At 47.4% G+C, this 13841-nt stretch overlaps 1 protein-coding gene across 14 annotated transcripts in view; it reads right to left on the bottom strand.

The window, feature by feature from the left end:
- CHD3 (chromodomain helicase DNA binding protein 3) overlaps window positions 1-13841 on the bottom strand; it is a 2755261-nt gene that overhangs the window by 568410 nt on the left and 2173010 nt on the right. For 13 of the 14 annotated variants that reach the window (XM_069646310.1, XM_069646296.1, XM_069646293.1 and 10 more), the window contains 2 exons: window positions 5796-5964; window positions 5542-5670 (listed from right to left, as the gene is read on the bottom strand). In XM_069646310.1, the coding sequence (XP_069502411.1) occupies window positions 5542-5670; window positions 5796-5964 (298 nt within the window). The remainder of the gene's footprint in view (window positions 1-5541; window positions 5671-5795; window positions 5965-13841) is intronic. The other variant, XM_069646309.1, reaches the window with a different exon arrangement.

The raw sequence follows: 13841 nt of genomic DNA, 5'->3' as shown, positions 1-13841 counted from the left end.
GTTCTCGAAGCATTTACTGTGAAATAAATGTACTTTACCAATTGTACAGTCTTGCTGTTTCCTTTTAAAGTACAGTTTCATATTCCGATTTGTGACGCGCCGTGTAGTGAGACTAGGTGTGTTGTTTTCCGGGTTCTGCATCAAGTGGCGTAGGTGACGAGTGGGCGCGTTTGGCTACGCTGCCCAGTAACGTCAGGGAGAAAGGCGGAGAATATCAATGATTTGGTGATGTCAGGCTCAGGGGCGGGGGATATGATTTAGTGCTGCAAAGGCAGTTCCCCCCCGGCCGATGCAGCAACTGATAAGATTATCACAAGATGGCCGCGCCCTGCTGCCTGATTTCACTTGTGTACAAAAGACAAAAACTACGGTAAGGTGCATAGGAAGTGTTTGTATGATCGATCAACGTATGGTTAAAAACACATGTCCGAACCATAAGGACAATAATATTTCTGACCACACCATTCCTTTAAGCTTGAGAAAGGCCAGTGGAAGGGAGCCATTCCCCCTGGAATTCTGAACTGCCACACTGAGCCTGGGAAAGGCCAGGGGAAGGGAGACATTCCCCTACGGTTGTGAACTGCCACACTGAGCCTGAGAAAGGCCAGGGGAAGGGAGACAGTCCCCCTATGGTTGTGAACTGTAACAAGAAGCATGTGAGGGCTTGGAATAAGCCTGTGAAGGCTTGGAATAAGAAGCCTAAGGAAGGCCAGAGGAAGGGAGTCATTCCCCCTGATGATGTGAAAACATGAACAAGTGAAGAGAGAGAGTACAGTGGAAGGGAGTCATTCCCCCTGGCTGTATGTAGAGGATACAACACTGAGGATTAGACACCTAAAAGGGAATCATTCTCTTAGAAATTGAATTCACAAAATACCTGGAGGAGGGAGGCATTATCCAGCAACCATTAGTAAAGAACCAACTACGCTCAATAAGGAATGGTGATGTTTGAGATGGAACTTTACCTTTTTGTTTGTTTGTTTCTTAATTTGTAGCGCGCGCCAGACCCAGAGGTATCAGGGCGCGGGGACAAGGATATTTTAGGCTTGCAAGGTTACATAATGAGGCACATCGAATTTACATATTACATGTTACATGCGGAGATATAGAACATACAGGTTATAGTACATAGCATAGCATGGATGGCAGACATTAGATAATAAGGATGGAAATGTAGTCCATTTTCACGAGAAGAAAGGTAATATACAGTGATATCTACAGAATGAAATCATGAGGGTCTATTAGAGTAAGGGAGAGGTCAGGAGGGGGCTGAAAAGGCTAGGAAGGTTAGAAAACCTTCACTCTCTTGTCTAGATTTAGAGATCATTCAATTTAAACCAGTTGATAATGTTGTACCTGAAATGGCGGTATGTTTGGTTTTCCCTTAGGCACGGAGTTCCATAGTTGGGCAGCTTTGACAGGGAAACTGTTTCCACCAATGGTAGCTCATTTGAATGGAGGAACTGTCAAGCAATTAGTGTAAACCGTTCTAGTAGGTCGGATTGTCAGTCTTTTGTTGAACCTCTCGGTGAGGTAAAGAGGTGCTGCATTGTTGAGAGTTTTGAAAGTTAGGGAGGCAGTTTTGAGCTTGATTTTATCAAGGGTAGATAGCCAATTATTATTTCTCCTCACTGAGGAAATGTGATCTTTTTTGGTCATTCCTAGTGCCGCTCTCAAGGCATTATTTTGGAGTATCTGAATTTTCTGAGTGATATATTTATTAGCTCCAATATAGAGAGCGTTACAATAGTCCAACTTAGAGATAGCACAAGTGCTCTTGCCAGTGTGGTACAACTGCTTGTTGAGAGGAAGGGTTTGGCTGATCTAATCAGTTTACACGTGTAAGCCATGGCAGATGCCATGGCATTCACTTGCTTTGTCAGGGTGAGAGCAGAGTATAGGTAAAAACCTAGTGTTTACCTCCTTCATTAACTTAATCGTGTTGCCATCTATATTGAAGGAAGTGTATTTCTGGCCAAGTTTGTTGATGTTAGGTGTGGTCACCAAGATGATGAGCTCTGTTTTATCATCATTCAGGCACAGGCCATGGCGTGCCATCCATGCCTGGATGAGGAGGTACATCTTTTTCACCAAGGCCAAATCCTGGTTGTAATCCCCTGAAAGTGGGAAAAGAATCTGAGTGTCATCTGCATAGTTCGTGTAGGTGACACCAAGACAATCCAGATCATCAAAGAGGGGTTTGGGAAATATATTAAACAGGGTGGGGTGGGGGAGACGCATGAACCCTGGGGAACACCACATGAAATGGGGATGGGATCAGCTGCATCTGAGGTGTAGAAGACTCATCGTTCTTTCATTCAGGAAAGAATTAATCCACGCTAGGGCATGTTGTGAGAAGTGTGAAGCTGATTCTAAGTGGTTGCAAAGAACAGTATAGTCCACCAGGTCGAACGCTGCTGAGAGATCTAGGAGGCGTAATAGGGTACATTTGCCCTGATCTCTCAACTCGTCGACTTGGGCCTTGAGGTCGATAAGTGCTGTTTCAGTTCCATGCTGAGGTCAGAAGCCTGATTGCCGGGTACCCAGGAATTTGTTCTGTTCCAAGAAGCTCTGAATCTGTAAGTACACCACCCTGTCTAATATCTTAAGGAGGAATGGCACCGTTGTAATAGGTCTATAGTTTGTGGGAATAGCAGGGTCAAGTGTTTGCTTCTTCAGGAGAGGGAGGGCCCAGGATTCCTTAAGATTGCTTGGGATAGTGCCTGATGTAAATGACGTGTTAATAAGCTTGGAGATAAATGGTGAGAGATCTCTTGCGTCGTCTTTTATAATTTAGGCAGGACATTTGTCTCCTCAGCAGTTAGAAGGCTTGAGATAGAGTATTATTTTTTCACCTTCTATTATTGCCGTTTTAGTGAAGTTGAAGCAGAGTTCTGGTTTAGGTGGATCAATTAATTTCTAGATTGGGTAGTGGAGGTTGTTACGTTTAGTTTTTTTGGGTAATTTTTACTTGAAGAGTGGCAATTTTGTCAATAAGTGCTATTTGTATATCAGCGCACCATGACTTGTCTTTGACACAGTTATCAGGTGCAGAAATTGTGTTTTCTAATTCCTTTAGTATAACGAAAAGTTCCTTAGTACCTGATTTAGCCTGTAGTATCCTATTGTCAAAACTTTCTTTTTTAGCTCATCGTATTTCATTTTTGTATTTTGTAGAGATGTTAATGATGTTCACTTTATTCACCTCAGATGGCGTTAACCCCCAGTGACTTAAGATAAGGTGTGAACCAGGCATTTAAATGTGCTCTTGGCTTACGGCTCCTCACTTTTAAATGAGCAATAGTATTGAGGGCTTCTGATACAACTTTATTAAATTCATTTAATAAGGTAGATGGATAAAGTGAGTCTGGAAGTGAATTTAATGTAGGGAGTATTAATGTAGAGAGTATAAGAGGTAAGAGTCTGTCTGAAGTTGTGTTCTTTTTATTTCTGGTTGGCATAGCAGGTGCTATGGGGTTGTTTGGTACATAGTTAATTTTAGAGTCAATGGTGAAGGCTATAAGCGAGTGGTCTGTCCAAGTTTGGGGGCCAACGCTAGTGATGTTGATATTGTAGTAGTCGACCACCCAGTCAAGGGTTCTGCCTTTGTAATGGGTGGGCTGAGTAACTTTTTGTGAGAAGCAAAGTTCTGTGCAATAGTTGTTGCTTGAATATCATTAGGGTCATTAAAGCCCAAGTTCATGTCTCCTAGTAGGAGTACATTCGGATGCATTTTTTAAGTTGTCTGACAGTATCATGGATAGGTCCTCTTTGAAGGAGCCAAGGGGGCCCGTAGGCCTGTAAATTGATAGTTTGTGAGTCTGACATAGGTAGCTTTACAGTGAGGGATTCAAAGGAGTTGACCTGCATTGGAGCTACTAATCTCATATCTAGTGTAGATGTATCTATAATTGCTATACCCCCACAGCGGGTGTTAGTTCTATCTTCCCTTAAGTTCGTATATTCTGCTGGCACAGCGATCATCAAAGCTGGGCCTGCTGCCTGGTGTAACCAGGATTCAGTGATTGCTAAGAAGTCATAGTTCTCTGTTTCTATTAAATCAGAGATTTCTGTAGCGTGTGCTACTAGAGATCTTGAGTTGATAAATGCTCCTTTGAGCAAATGGGTAAGTAACGCTGATGTAGAGGTACGCATAGTTTTGTTATGGCAATGGGTCGTGGTGGTGTGACATGAGTTGTCTTGAGGCTAGTACTTTGAATAGTGGTACTCGATTTTGTAAGGGTATCTTTGGAGTAGTAGGTGTGACTAATCGAGAGCCTAGCTAGTGGTTCGTATAGTTTGGATAGTCTTGAGCGTAACTTGAGGTTCCTGTGCAAGAGGTCACATGGGGCATTTGTTATGGTCACGTGAGGTAGGGTATTAGACTGGACAGATCTTGTCGCCTGATGGGAGTGGCTAGTCATGGTATTCTGTGAAATATTTTGGGTAGAGTAGTCATGAGAGCAATTAGGTGGAGGGTAGTGGCAAACATGTGCTATAATGTTCAGTTGCAGAGGTACCTGTAAATGTGCCACTCAATATATAATAACAGTGTTATTTTGAGTTGAACTGAGAACTTTGCTGCTGGTTTAACACTTCACCCTGAAACTTTGTTTTGTAGCTTGAAAAGGGACTGAGACCTGAGGAAAGGAGCCATTCCCTCGGGCAAAGGTCTCACCTACAATTGTAGGTCCAGAAGTCATTCTTCTGGACCAAGAAGATCTACTATCTTTATAGTTAAGTTACAAGTATAAGGGACAGAAACAAGGTTTTGACACAGGACGGTGGACTCACGATTTATATGGACATCCGGACTGATTCCTTAGTATTTTAGTTGAAGTAGGGAAGCCCTTCTTCGAGTTGGAGAAAGGTAGGTTTTCTTGATTTTCTAAGACAATACTAGTTTGTACCAACATGCATGCCACCCGTGTGTCCCTCTCCTCCTTCTGCACCCTTACAATATGTACTGCTGTATAATCTTATTGAAAGCATGTGAATTCTTGACGAAAGATCGAATGCTGGAGAAGAAATAAGCTACTTACCTGTAACTCCTGTTCTCCAGCACTGGTATCTTTCATGGATTCACATGCAACACTCCCTCCTAGCCCTCTCCGGCTCTCTTTGGCTCATTCTGCCTTGCTTATTGCACTGCCAGATCTGAAGATAGAATATTCAAATGAAAGATACCAATGCTGGAGAACAATGTACTCTACAAAGTTCTGTGACAGTAAATTGCATACATTTGAAGGAAAGAATCACTAGAGCAAACTGGTCCCTATATGTCTGTCCCCTTTTCTTCATACTACTGTGATACTTATAAAAATAGCATGGAGAAGAGGGCACTAAGGACTAGCAATAGAGGATTACTATGATTTTTAATTTATATTGGATCAAAAATTGAAAAAAACTTCAGGCTTTCGTCAAGCACTGTCCTGTATCAGAAGGCTTTCGTTTTGGTACCAGTGTAATGGGAAGAGGAAAAAGCCACAGAGACAAGTGAAAGGGAAAAGAAAACATAGGACGCAATTAAATTACTGTTACCTTTCCTCAGATCCAAGGTTTCACTTTCATGCTTATCTCGGATGTTCTCACTCTCCGATTGTTTCTCATCAGTCTGCTCAACTTCAGTCTTCTCCGGCTCTGATGGGACAGTCAATCGGATAGTAGATGCTAAACACACGAAGGAAAAAGGACTAGACATAAAGGCCATCTCTCTGGATAATAAGGTCAATACTTTGCCCCTTTTTCCGAGCATTAGGGACCTTACGGCTGCCTAGTAACAAACATATGGATACCTGGTTTCTCCTCCTTAAATGAGTGCTCTGGATCTTGTCCCTTTTCTGCCAAGGTCTGAGGCTCTTCAGCTTCGGGGGGCTTTTCTGGAACCTCAGATTCTCCTTTATCGCAAGATGGTGGCGGTAAAGGCAGGATCAGGGGAGTGCTTATCTCTTCCATGCTGGGTGCCTGGAAGAAAACAGCAAGTCTATTATGAAAGGGTGTGGGGCAGGGGCAAGGGCAAAGGCTTGGCAACACCTAAATTGGAGCAGAACAACAGCATCAGTTATTTTTCAGAATTGCAACCTCCTTCCCAACTGCTGGAAAAACAAGTTACTTACCTCTAGTAATGTTCTTTCGATTGAAAGTTCCTCCCACGTATTCCTCATCTTTTGACATTTCCGTTCCAACTTCCGCTGCTTTGGAATGTTTTCCCTCGACAGAGGCCGCTGTCAGCAGGTCCCGTCGAAATCGATGTCCACCGAGGGCCTCCGTCCGACATCATCACCAGTATATGTTGCACGAGCATCTCCTGTTGGCTTCAGTTCCGTTTTTGCCTTTTTGTTTTTAGGAATTACTAGCAAAAACTGTAATAGACTAAAAGAGCGTAAAGTGTAAACACATAAATTATACAGTAGGGTAGGATGTGAGGGGCGATGAGGAATACGTGGGAGGAACATCCAATCGAAAGAACATTACGAGGGGCAAGTAACTTGTTCTTAGAATAGATTGTGTCCTCCCACTTATTCCTCATCTTTTGATAGACTACCAACGCAGTAATGGGCTCTCAGACCTACTGGAGGATCTTTGGTACCTGATATGCATTACTGTGTTCACTGTGCTCTGAATTTGTGGTAAACTAGGGTTTTTCTCCCCTCGCAGGATTTTCAAACGTAGGTGGCCTCTCCACTGGGTACCTGATATGCATTACTGTGCTCTGAATTTGTGGTAAACTAGGGCTTGCCCCTCTCTTCCTGTCTGCTTGTGCTTGTCCTGTCTCCCCCCCCCACACTCCCTCCTATTCCATGGTGCTTTCTATCTCGCCTATCTTCTCTAACTTCTTCTCCATTGACTAGCCTGCTCTCCTCACTAAATCTGGTAGGAAAAAGTTTAAAAAGGACATCCTGGTCTCCAACCCAGGCCTCCCTATCGCTGACACCTACACCAGTGCCTCCTCTAAGGAAACTCTCACTGACATCCTGTTTTTCGTGCCTTCACCTGACCTATGGAACCTTCATATGGTCTCTGTGCTCTCTCCTTTCCTCTCCTCTTCTCCCATTAATGGTGGCACCCGTTGGGATGTCCTCTTGGCCTCCTTCCACTCCTCTAAGGCCATCATTAATGTCTACGCTAATGGGACCGTCTTGGTCCAAGGCCCTCAGGCCAACCTTCACCTCTTTGATAGACGCTTCCCGCGCCTCATCAACTTCCTTTCCTCTCCTGCTATCCCCCCTCCTCTGTCCTCGGCTACCTTGCCTCTACCCTCACTCCCACCCCCCCTCCCGTGCTCCTTCTTCACCTCCGCAGGGCGTACCTCTGATCTGTACCCCTCCCCCGAAGTCCTTCAAAGATGGCAACCTTCTCCACATTGCCACTCTTAACTCTCGCTCTGCCGTCAAACATTCCTCTGATATCTGCCGCCTTCTTGAGGAACTGGACCTTGACGTACTCGGTCACACTGAGACATGGTTCACGGCCAGCTCTGTCACCAGCTTTGACACACTCCTACCTGATGGTTACAAGATCCTCTCCGTGCCCAGGCCCAACCGTGCTGGGGGGGGTGGCCCTTATCTTCCCTGAGTGGATTCCTGCCACTGTTACTCCCACGCAGACCTACTCCTCTTTTGAATGTCTTGTCTGCTGACTCTCTCTCTCTCCTAGCCATTCTCTTACCGTGGCTACTATCTATCGGCCACCTGGTCAAATTTCCTCCTTCCTCTCCGAGTGGGCAGACCTCTCCTCCTCACTCCTGTCCTCAACCACTCAACTCCTCTTTCTTGGAGACTTCAACATCCACCTGGATGCCTCCTGTCCCCCCTCTGGACTCTTTTGCAACCTCTGCGACTCTCTCTCACTCTTTATTCTCCCGTCTGGGCCGACTCATTCTGCAGGGCACACTCGTGATGCCCTGATCTCTTCTGACCTTCCCCTCTCTGTCCCTCTCTCCACTCCTCTCTCCTGGAGTGATCACTTTCTCCTCTTCTCCCACCTCACCCTCCCTACCCCACAGGCAAAGCCACCCTCATCACTGCCATCTTCCTTCTCGGTCATCCGACCCATGAAGCGAGTGTCAGTTGAGGCTTTCGCTGCCACCTTCGGCTGACTCCCACCCTGACACAGCCCTCTCCACTCTCTACTCTGCTATATCTGATACTCTTGATATCCTTGCCCCCGTCATGAGAATCCGCCTGAAGCCCAAAGCCAAATGTAACTCCTGGTAAGACTCGGATCTCGTCACCCTTAAACGCAAGTGCAGGGTGGCAGAGAGGAAATGGCGTGCTTCATGTTCATCCTCTGACAAACTGGCCTGTCGCTTGCTCAAAGGCAATACCGGCTCTCCGTTCTCACCAAGAAGAGAGCCCTTATCCAAGCCCCGTCACTGCGGCATCTAACAATTCGGCCGAACTATTTAAAATCTGCAAGGAGCTGGCCAACCCTGCTGCAGTCTCTACCTCTCCTGTCCCCTCCCAGGCCCTCTGCACGGCACTGGCCTCTCACTTCATTTCAAAAACTGAGGACATCCTGTCCTCACTCTCCTCCTATCACCTCCCCCCCTCTATTCCCTGCCCTTCCTCTGGCCCTTCTGCAGCCACCCCTCCTCTCTCCTTCTCTGCCTTTCCCCTTTTTTCTGCTGATGAGGTTTCGAGACAAGTCCGATCTATGAAAGTCTCGTCAAAACAGGTCCACCACTGTTCCTCCAAAACTATCAATGACCACATCGACTCCTTGGCTCCTGCCCTTGCTGACTTCTGCAATCACTCCTTCGCCTCTGGAGTCTTCCCATCCCCCCTCAAGCACTCCCTTGTGCACCACCTTCTTAAGAAACCCTCTTCCGACCCTTCCTGCCCAGCTAACTATCGCCCAATCTCTATCACTCCCTTCCTGGGCAAGCTCCTGGAGAAACTGGCCATCTCCCAGCTAAATCTCCATGCTGAATCTGTTGTTAGCCTTCATGACCATCAGTCTGGCTTAGAGCTGCCAGAAGCACGGAAACTGCTCTCCTGAACATCCGTGAAGACCTGCTCTCGAACCTTGACTCTAACATTCCATGTGTTCTCATTTTGCTTGATCTCTCTTCTGCCTTTGATACTGTCAACCATACCATCCTGCTCAACCGTCTCAGTTATAACCTGGGTATCACTGGTCAGGCTCTGGCGTGGCTGACCTCTTTCCTCTCAAATCGACCCTCCCAGGTCCAACTGGGGTCTTTCCTCTCTGACATCTTTTTATCTACCTGTGGTGTCCCCCAGGGTTCTAACCTCTCTCCCTGGCCGTTCAGCCAGTATCTGGCACTTCTCGCCCACCGCATCGCCGCTCTCTGCCCCAACTTTCAGTGCTATGCGGATGATACCCAGCTCATTTTCAGGCTACCCTCAGCCTCCTCTTCTCCTTCCCTCATCTCTGACTGTCTTTCTGCTATCCAGGAATGGTGTGCCGCCAACGGCCTCTGCCTAAACGCCAGTAAGACTGAGATTCTACTCATCGGCACACCCACTCCCTCCTTCCCTGCAGTTCTCTGGCCGGCCTCTCTTGGCCCTCTTCCTTCTCCTACCTGCAAGGCAAAAAACTTCGGGGTCATCTTCGACTCCACACTCTCCTTCTCTCCTCACATATCCGACGTCTCTAAGAAGTCACACTACTAACTACACCTCCTCAGAGGTATCCTTCCTTTCCTCTCATTCCCCCAGAAGCTCACTGTCTCTAGAGCCCAGGTTCTCTCGAAGCTGGACTACTGTAAAAGCCTCTACCTAAATCTGCCCGCCTCTACTCTCCGCCCTTTGCAACTCATCCAGAACAGGACTGCGAGACTTGTCCTTGGCCTCAAGCCCAGGGACCGTATCTCTCCAGGACTGAAATCACTACACTGGCTCCCAGTGACTGCGAGGATCAAGTTCAAAAACCTTTGCATTGTCCACCAGGCCGTCTGGGGCCTTGGGCCAAAATACCTTCAACTCTCTCTTCCTAAATATCTTCCTTCTCGTGCTCTTCACTCATCCGCCTCCAATTCCCTCAGGGTGAGCCGCTTCTCCAAACAACGAGTTGGGGGCAGATATCTCTCCGCTGCAGGGGCCTCCCTCTGGAACAGCCTTCCTGCCTCCCTGAAACTTGAGGAGAACCATCTCCGGTTCCGGAAGCACCTCAAAACCTTCCTCTTTGCCTCCGCTTTCTCTCCCCCTCTCCCCTGCTAAAATTACTGAAACTGCACTGAATCTGCAACTGGGTCACTCACCGTTCTCGGTCCTTGGCCCAGCCGCTCTCCCCTGTACTGCCTCCCTGGCAACCCCTGCACTGTGTCTGTATCCCTACAGCCCCCCTTCCCAGCACTTACCTCGCACTTGCCACCAGCTGGCCCTTGTTATTTATCCTGTATGCTATAACCCTGTACTGCACTTTTCCCTCTACCTTTCCCCCCCTGCACTTTTCCCTTCCCCTCTACCCTTGCACTTGCGCGATCTGAATGACACCTGGCCTAGTAGGATCGTTGTCTGTCTCCCCTTGTTCCCCCTACTTCCGCCTCGTCGCGCCGTGAAACACTTGTGTATAGGCGCGTTACAAATGCCATATCATATCATATCTTTACCAGCCAGTCTATAGCATTCCCCAATAGTCAGAATAATTCACCTGGAAGGGGTTTGTTTAGTTACTGCCAAACCTAACTTATGACCTGTATAACCAATAAATAATTGATCATCTTGGCGAATTTTAGCCATTTCTGAAATATAGAAATTGAGTTCCCTTCTTGGGTCCAGTCTATGCAACCTCTCCTCCTCCTTTCTAGAATGAGGAGGTGGGTAAAAAGATGGTAAAACAAGTTTTTGAGACGAAAGGAAGTCAGAGACTATCTTTGACAGGAAAGAAGGGTTCACTTCATGAACCACTTTGGACTTAAAGAATATAGTGAATGAAGGTTTACAAGAAAGTGCCTGCAACTCGCTCACCCTGCGGGCTGATGTTATTGCCACTAGCAAAATGTATTTTTAACTTTAGCTGTTTTAATGAACATGAATGCAAAGGTTCAAATGAAATACATGTTAGAAATGTTAGTACAAAATGTAAATCCCATACTAGGACCTGAAAAGGAGTAAGTGGAAACACATTAGTGAGTCCCTTAAGAAAGTATATGATTAAAGGGATGGAACAAGTTACTTACCTGTAACTGAACTGTTCTCCAGCATGGGTCTGGCATGGATTCACATGCTCATGAATATTCCCCATCGTCAGGCCGGGAATCCTCTGTAAAAGAAAACTGTTTCACTTTCGCTTATACTGCCCCGAGCCAATGACTGCCCTCTACCTAAGCCCCTCCTCTGGCAGCCATCTTCCGATTTGGTAGCACCTAAAGTGGCAGTATGGCCAAGAAGAGCCACAGAGGGGTAAGGAGGGAGGGTTTGCATGTGAATCCATGCCAGACCCATGCTGGAGAACAATAGTTATTAATAAGTAACTTGTTCCTTCTCCAGCATGGGGTCTAGCATGGATTCACATGCTCATGAATAAAGAATACATAGCAGTACATACATACACAACCACAGGAGGTGGCTAGGCTCAACAGAAGCAATTACTTTTACCCCCTCACCAGGCTCACCTTCAAGCGAACGGGTTGCGCAGCACTGCTTGGCCGACTCTGGACTCCTCCCTGGAATCCGTCGACGGGGTAGAATTCGTGACGGTGTGCGTAGACCTCCACGTAGCAAGCAGGGGCACACCAGACAGGAACGCCGTCGTAGCTGCGATCGCTCTGGTAGAATGGGCTCTTGGATGGCCAGAGATCAGTGATGCAGCCAGAGAGCCACCTGCAGATGGAAGCCTTGAACAAGGCCATACCATGGTTCAAAAGACCAAAGCACACAAAATGCTGAGAAGTCTTCCGGAACCACATAAAACGTCAGCGCTCGAGCCACATCCAGCGAGTGCAAAGTCCCTTCAGCCGGCCTCAGAAAAAAAAAAGGCAACACCAAAAGCTTGTTGAGATGAAATTCCACGGGAACCTTGGGCATGAAGGAGGGGTGCATCCGCAGCACCACCCTCGTCTCGTGGAAAGTCAAATAGGGCCGCTTACAGGACAGGCGACTGGATCTCACTCACTCTCCTGGCTCGAGCCACATCCAGCGAGTGGAAAGTCCTTTCAGCCAGCGACGAAGACATCAGAAAAAACACAGGCAACACAAAGGGCTCGTTGAGATGAAATTCCGACGGAACCTTGGGCATGAAGGAGGGGTGCGTCCGCAGCACCACCCTCATCTCGTGGAAAGTCAAATAGGGCCGCTTAAAGGACAGGGCCTATATCTCACTCACTCTCCTGGCAGAGGTGATGGCCATGAGGAAAGCAGTCTTCTAAGAAAGGAACTTGAGAAGAGCTTGATACACAAGCTCGAAGGGGGACCCCATGAGCCTAGTCAGCACCACGTTGAGATCCCACGCGGGGGAAAGCGCATTTACCGGCGTGAACAACCGGAACAGTCCTCTAATGAACTCCTTCACTAGAAGTTGTGACCAAAGAGAAGATCGTCCCAGAGACCTGCTGTAGCAGGAGATAGCTGCCAAATGCACCTTGATGGAGGCGTGTGCCAGCCCCGGCTTAGCCAACTACAACATGTACGGAAGGACTTGGTGGTGGGGGGCTGTAATCCTCAGGATGGTTAATCTTCTGCGACCGTCACCAAGTTGTGAAATGCTTCCATTTGTGCCCGTAGCACTTAAGAGTCAACGACGCCCAGGCCCTGGCAAGGACCTCCCTGCAGTCCGCCGGCAGCTCGTAGCCACCAAATTGTAATGCTGCAGGAGCCAGGCCTTCAGGTTTAGCGATCCTGGTTCGTGTTGCAGATTTGCGCCTCCTTCCCTAGCGAGCAGATCCGCGACCACTGGTAGCTGGACTGGAGGTGTCGCTGACATGCTAAGAAGGTCCGGGTACCAGATCTGCCTCTGCCACGCTGGTGCGACGAGAATCATCCCGCACCAACACTGTCCGCATTCACTGATGGCTCGTGGAATTAGAGGCAACAGAGGGAACGCGTACAGTGTTAGGGAGGATTCTCAGAAATGTGCCAATTCCCTCCACCTTAGAGACCCTCAGCAACTTTGCTGGATTTTGAGGACTTGATTTTTTCAACCGGGAGAGAGGGAGACCCTTTTTCCCACTATCTCAGGTATTTTAATGTGATTTCTGAGCTTTGTGTTTCTTTTGGTTATGGAGCCTGACAAACGCCATAGGCATAATCTTTTACATTGTGTCACACAGCACCTTCAGTGCAGTGACAAAGGGAAGTCTTTCAGATTTCCCAAAGGTTTGAATATCTTCTCTGGGATAAACTACTGTTTCCCAGAGCAGTAAAGTGAAATTGACTTTACTTACACTTGTAAACTTTCTAGACCCAGCACACACTATCTTACAATAGGGAGCTGGTGGGGGTTACCCAGTACCTTTGTCTAGCTTCTCATGTAACATTTTTTATGTGGTTTGCCTTTGCCGCAAGCTGCGTTCGCAGCTGCAGTAAAGCACCCAAGGGTGCCATTTTTGTCAAAATGGCCCTGGTCTTTTTTCACCATTTCTTTGTGGAAAGGTCCTTCTTGAGATTTACTCTGCGCGCCAAACCAGGGTTGGTCCCATTGTTCGTTTAGCCTTAGGCGGGATTCAGGAATGAAGCCAGCCTCTGGCTCCAGGGTCTCTGGGGTAGGCAGGAAGTGATGGAGGTGCCCGAAACTCCCTGTGCTTAGTCTCCTAGGAGACCGAAATGCACTCTGTGGTGATTGGCCGGCTGACTGTTCGGCAAGGACAGCCACCCTGCTGGGTGATTGACAGCTAGGCTGGAATGAATGGGAGAGAACTGAATAAAAGGCAAGTCTTT

This window comes from Ambystoma mexicanum, chromosome 1p (genome assembly GCF_040938575.1).
Source record: "Ambystoma mexicanum isolate Mex_15411 chromosome 1p, UKY_AmexF1_1, whole genome shotgun sequence".
Lineage (NCBI taxonomy): Eukaryota > Metazoa > Chordata > Amphibia > Caudata > Ambystomatidae > Ambystoma > Ambystoma mexicanum.
This window is presented reverse-complemented; position numbering and strand designations above follow the sequence as displayed.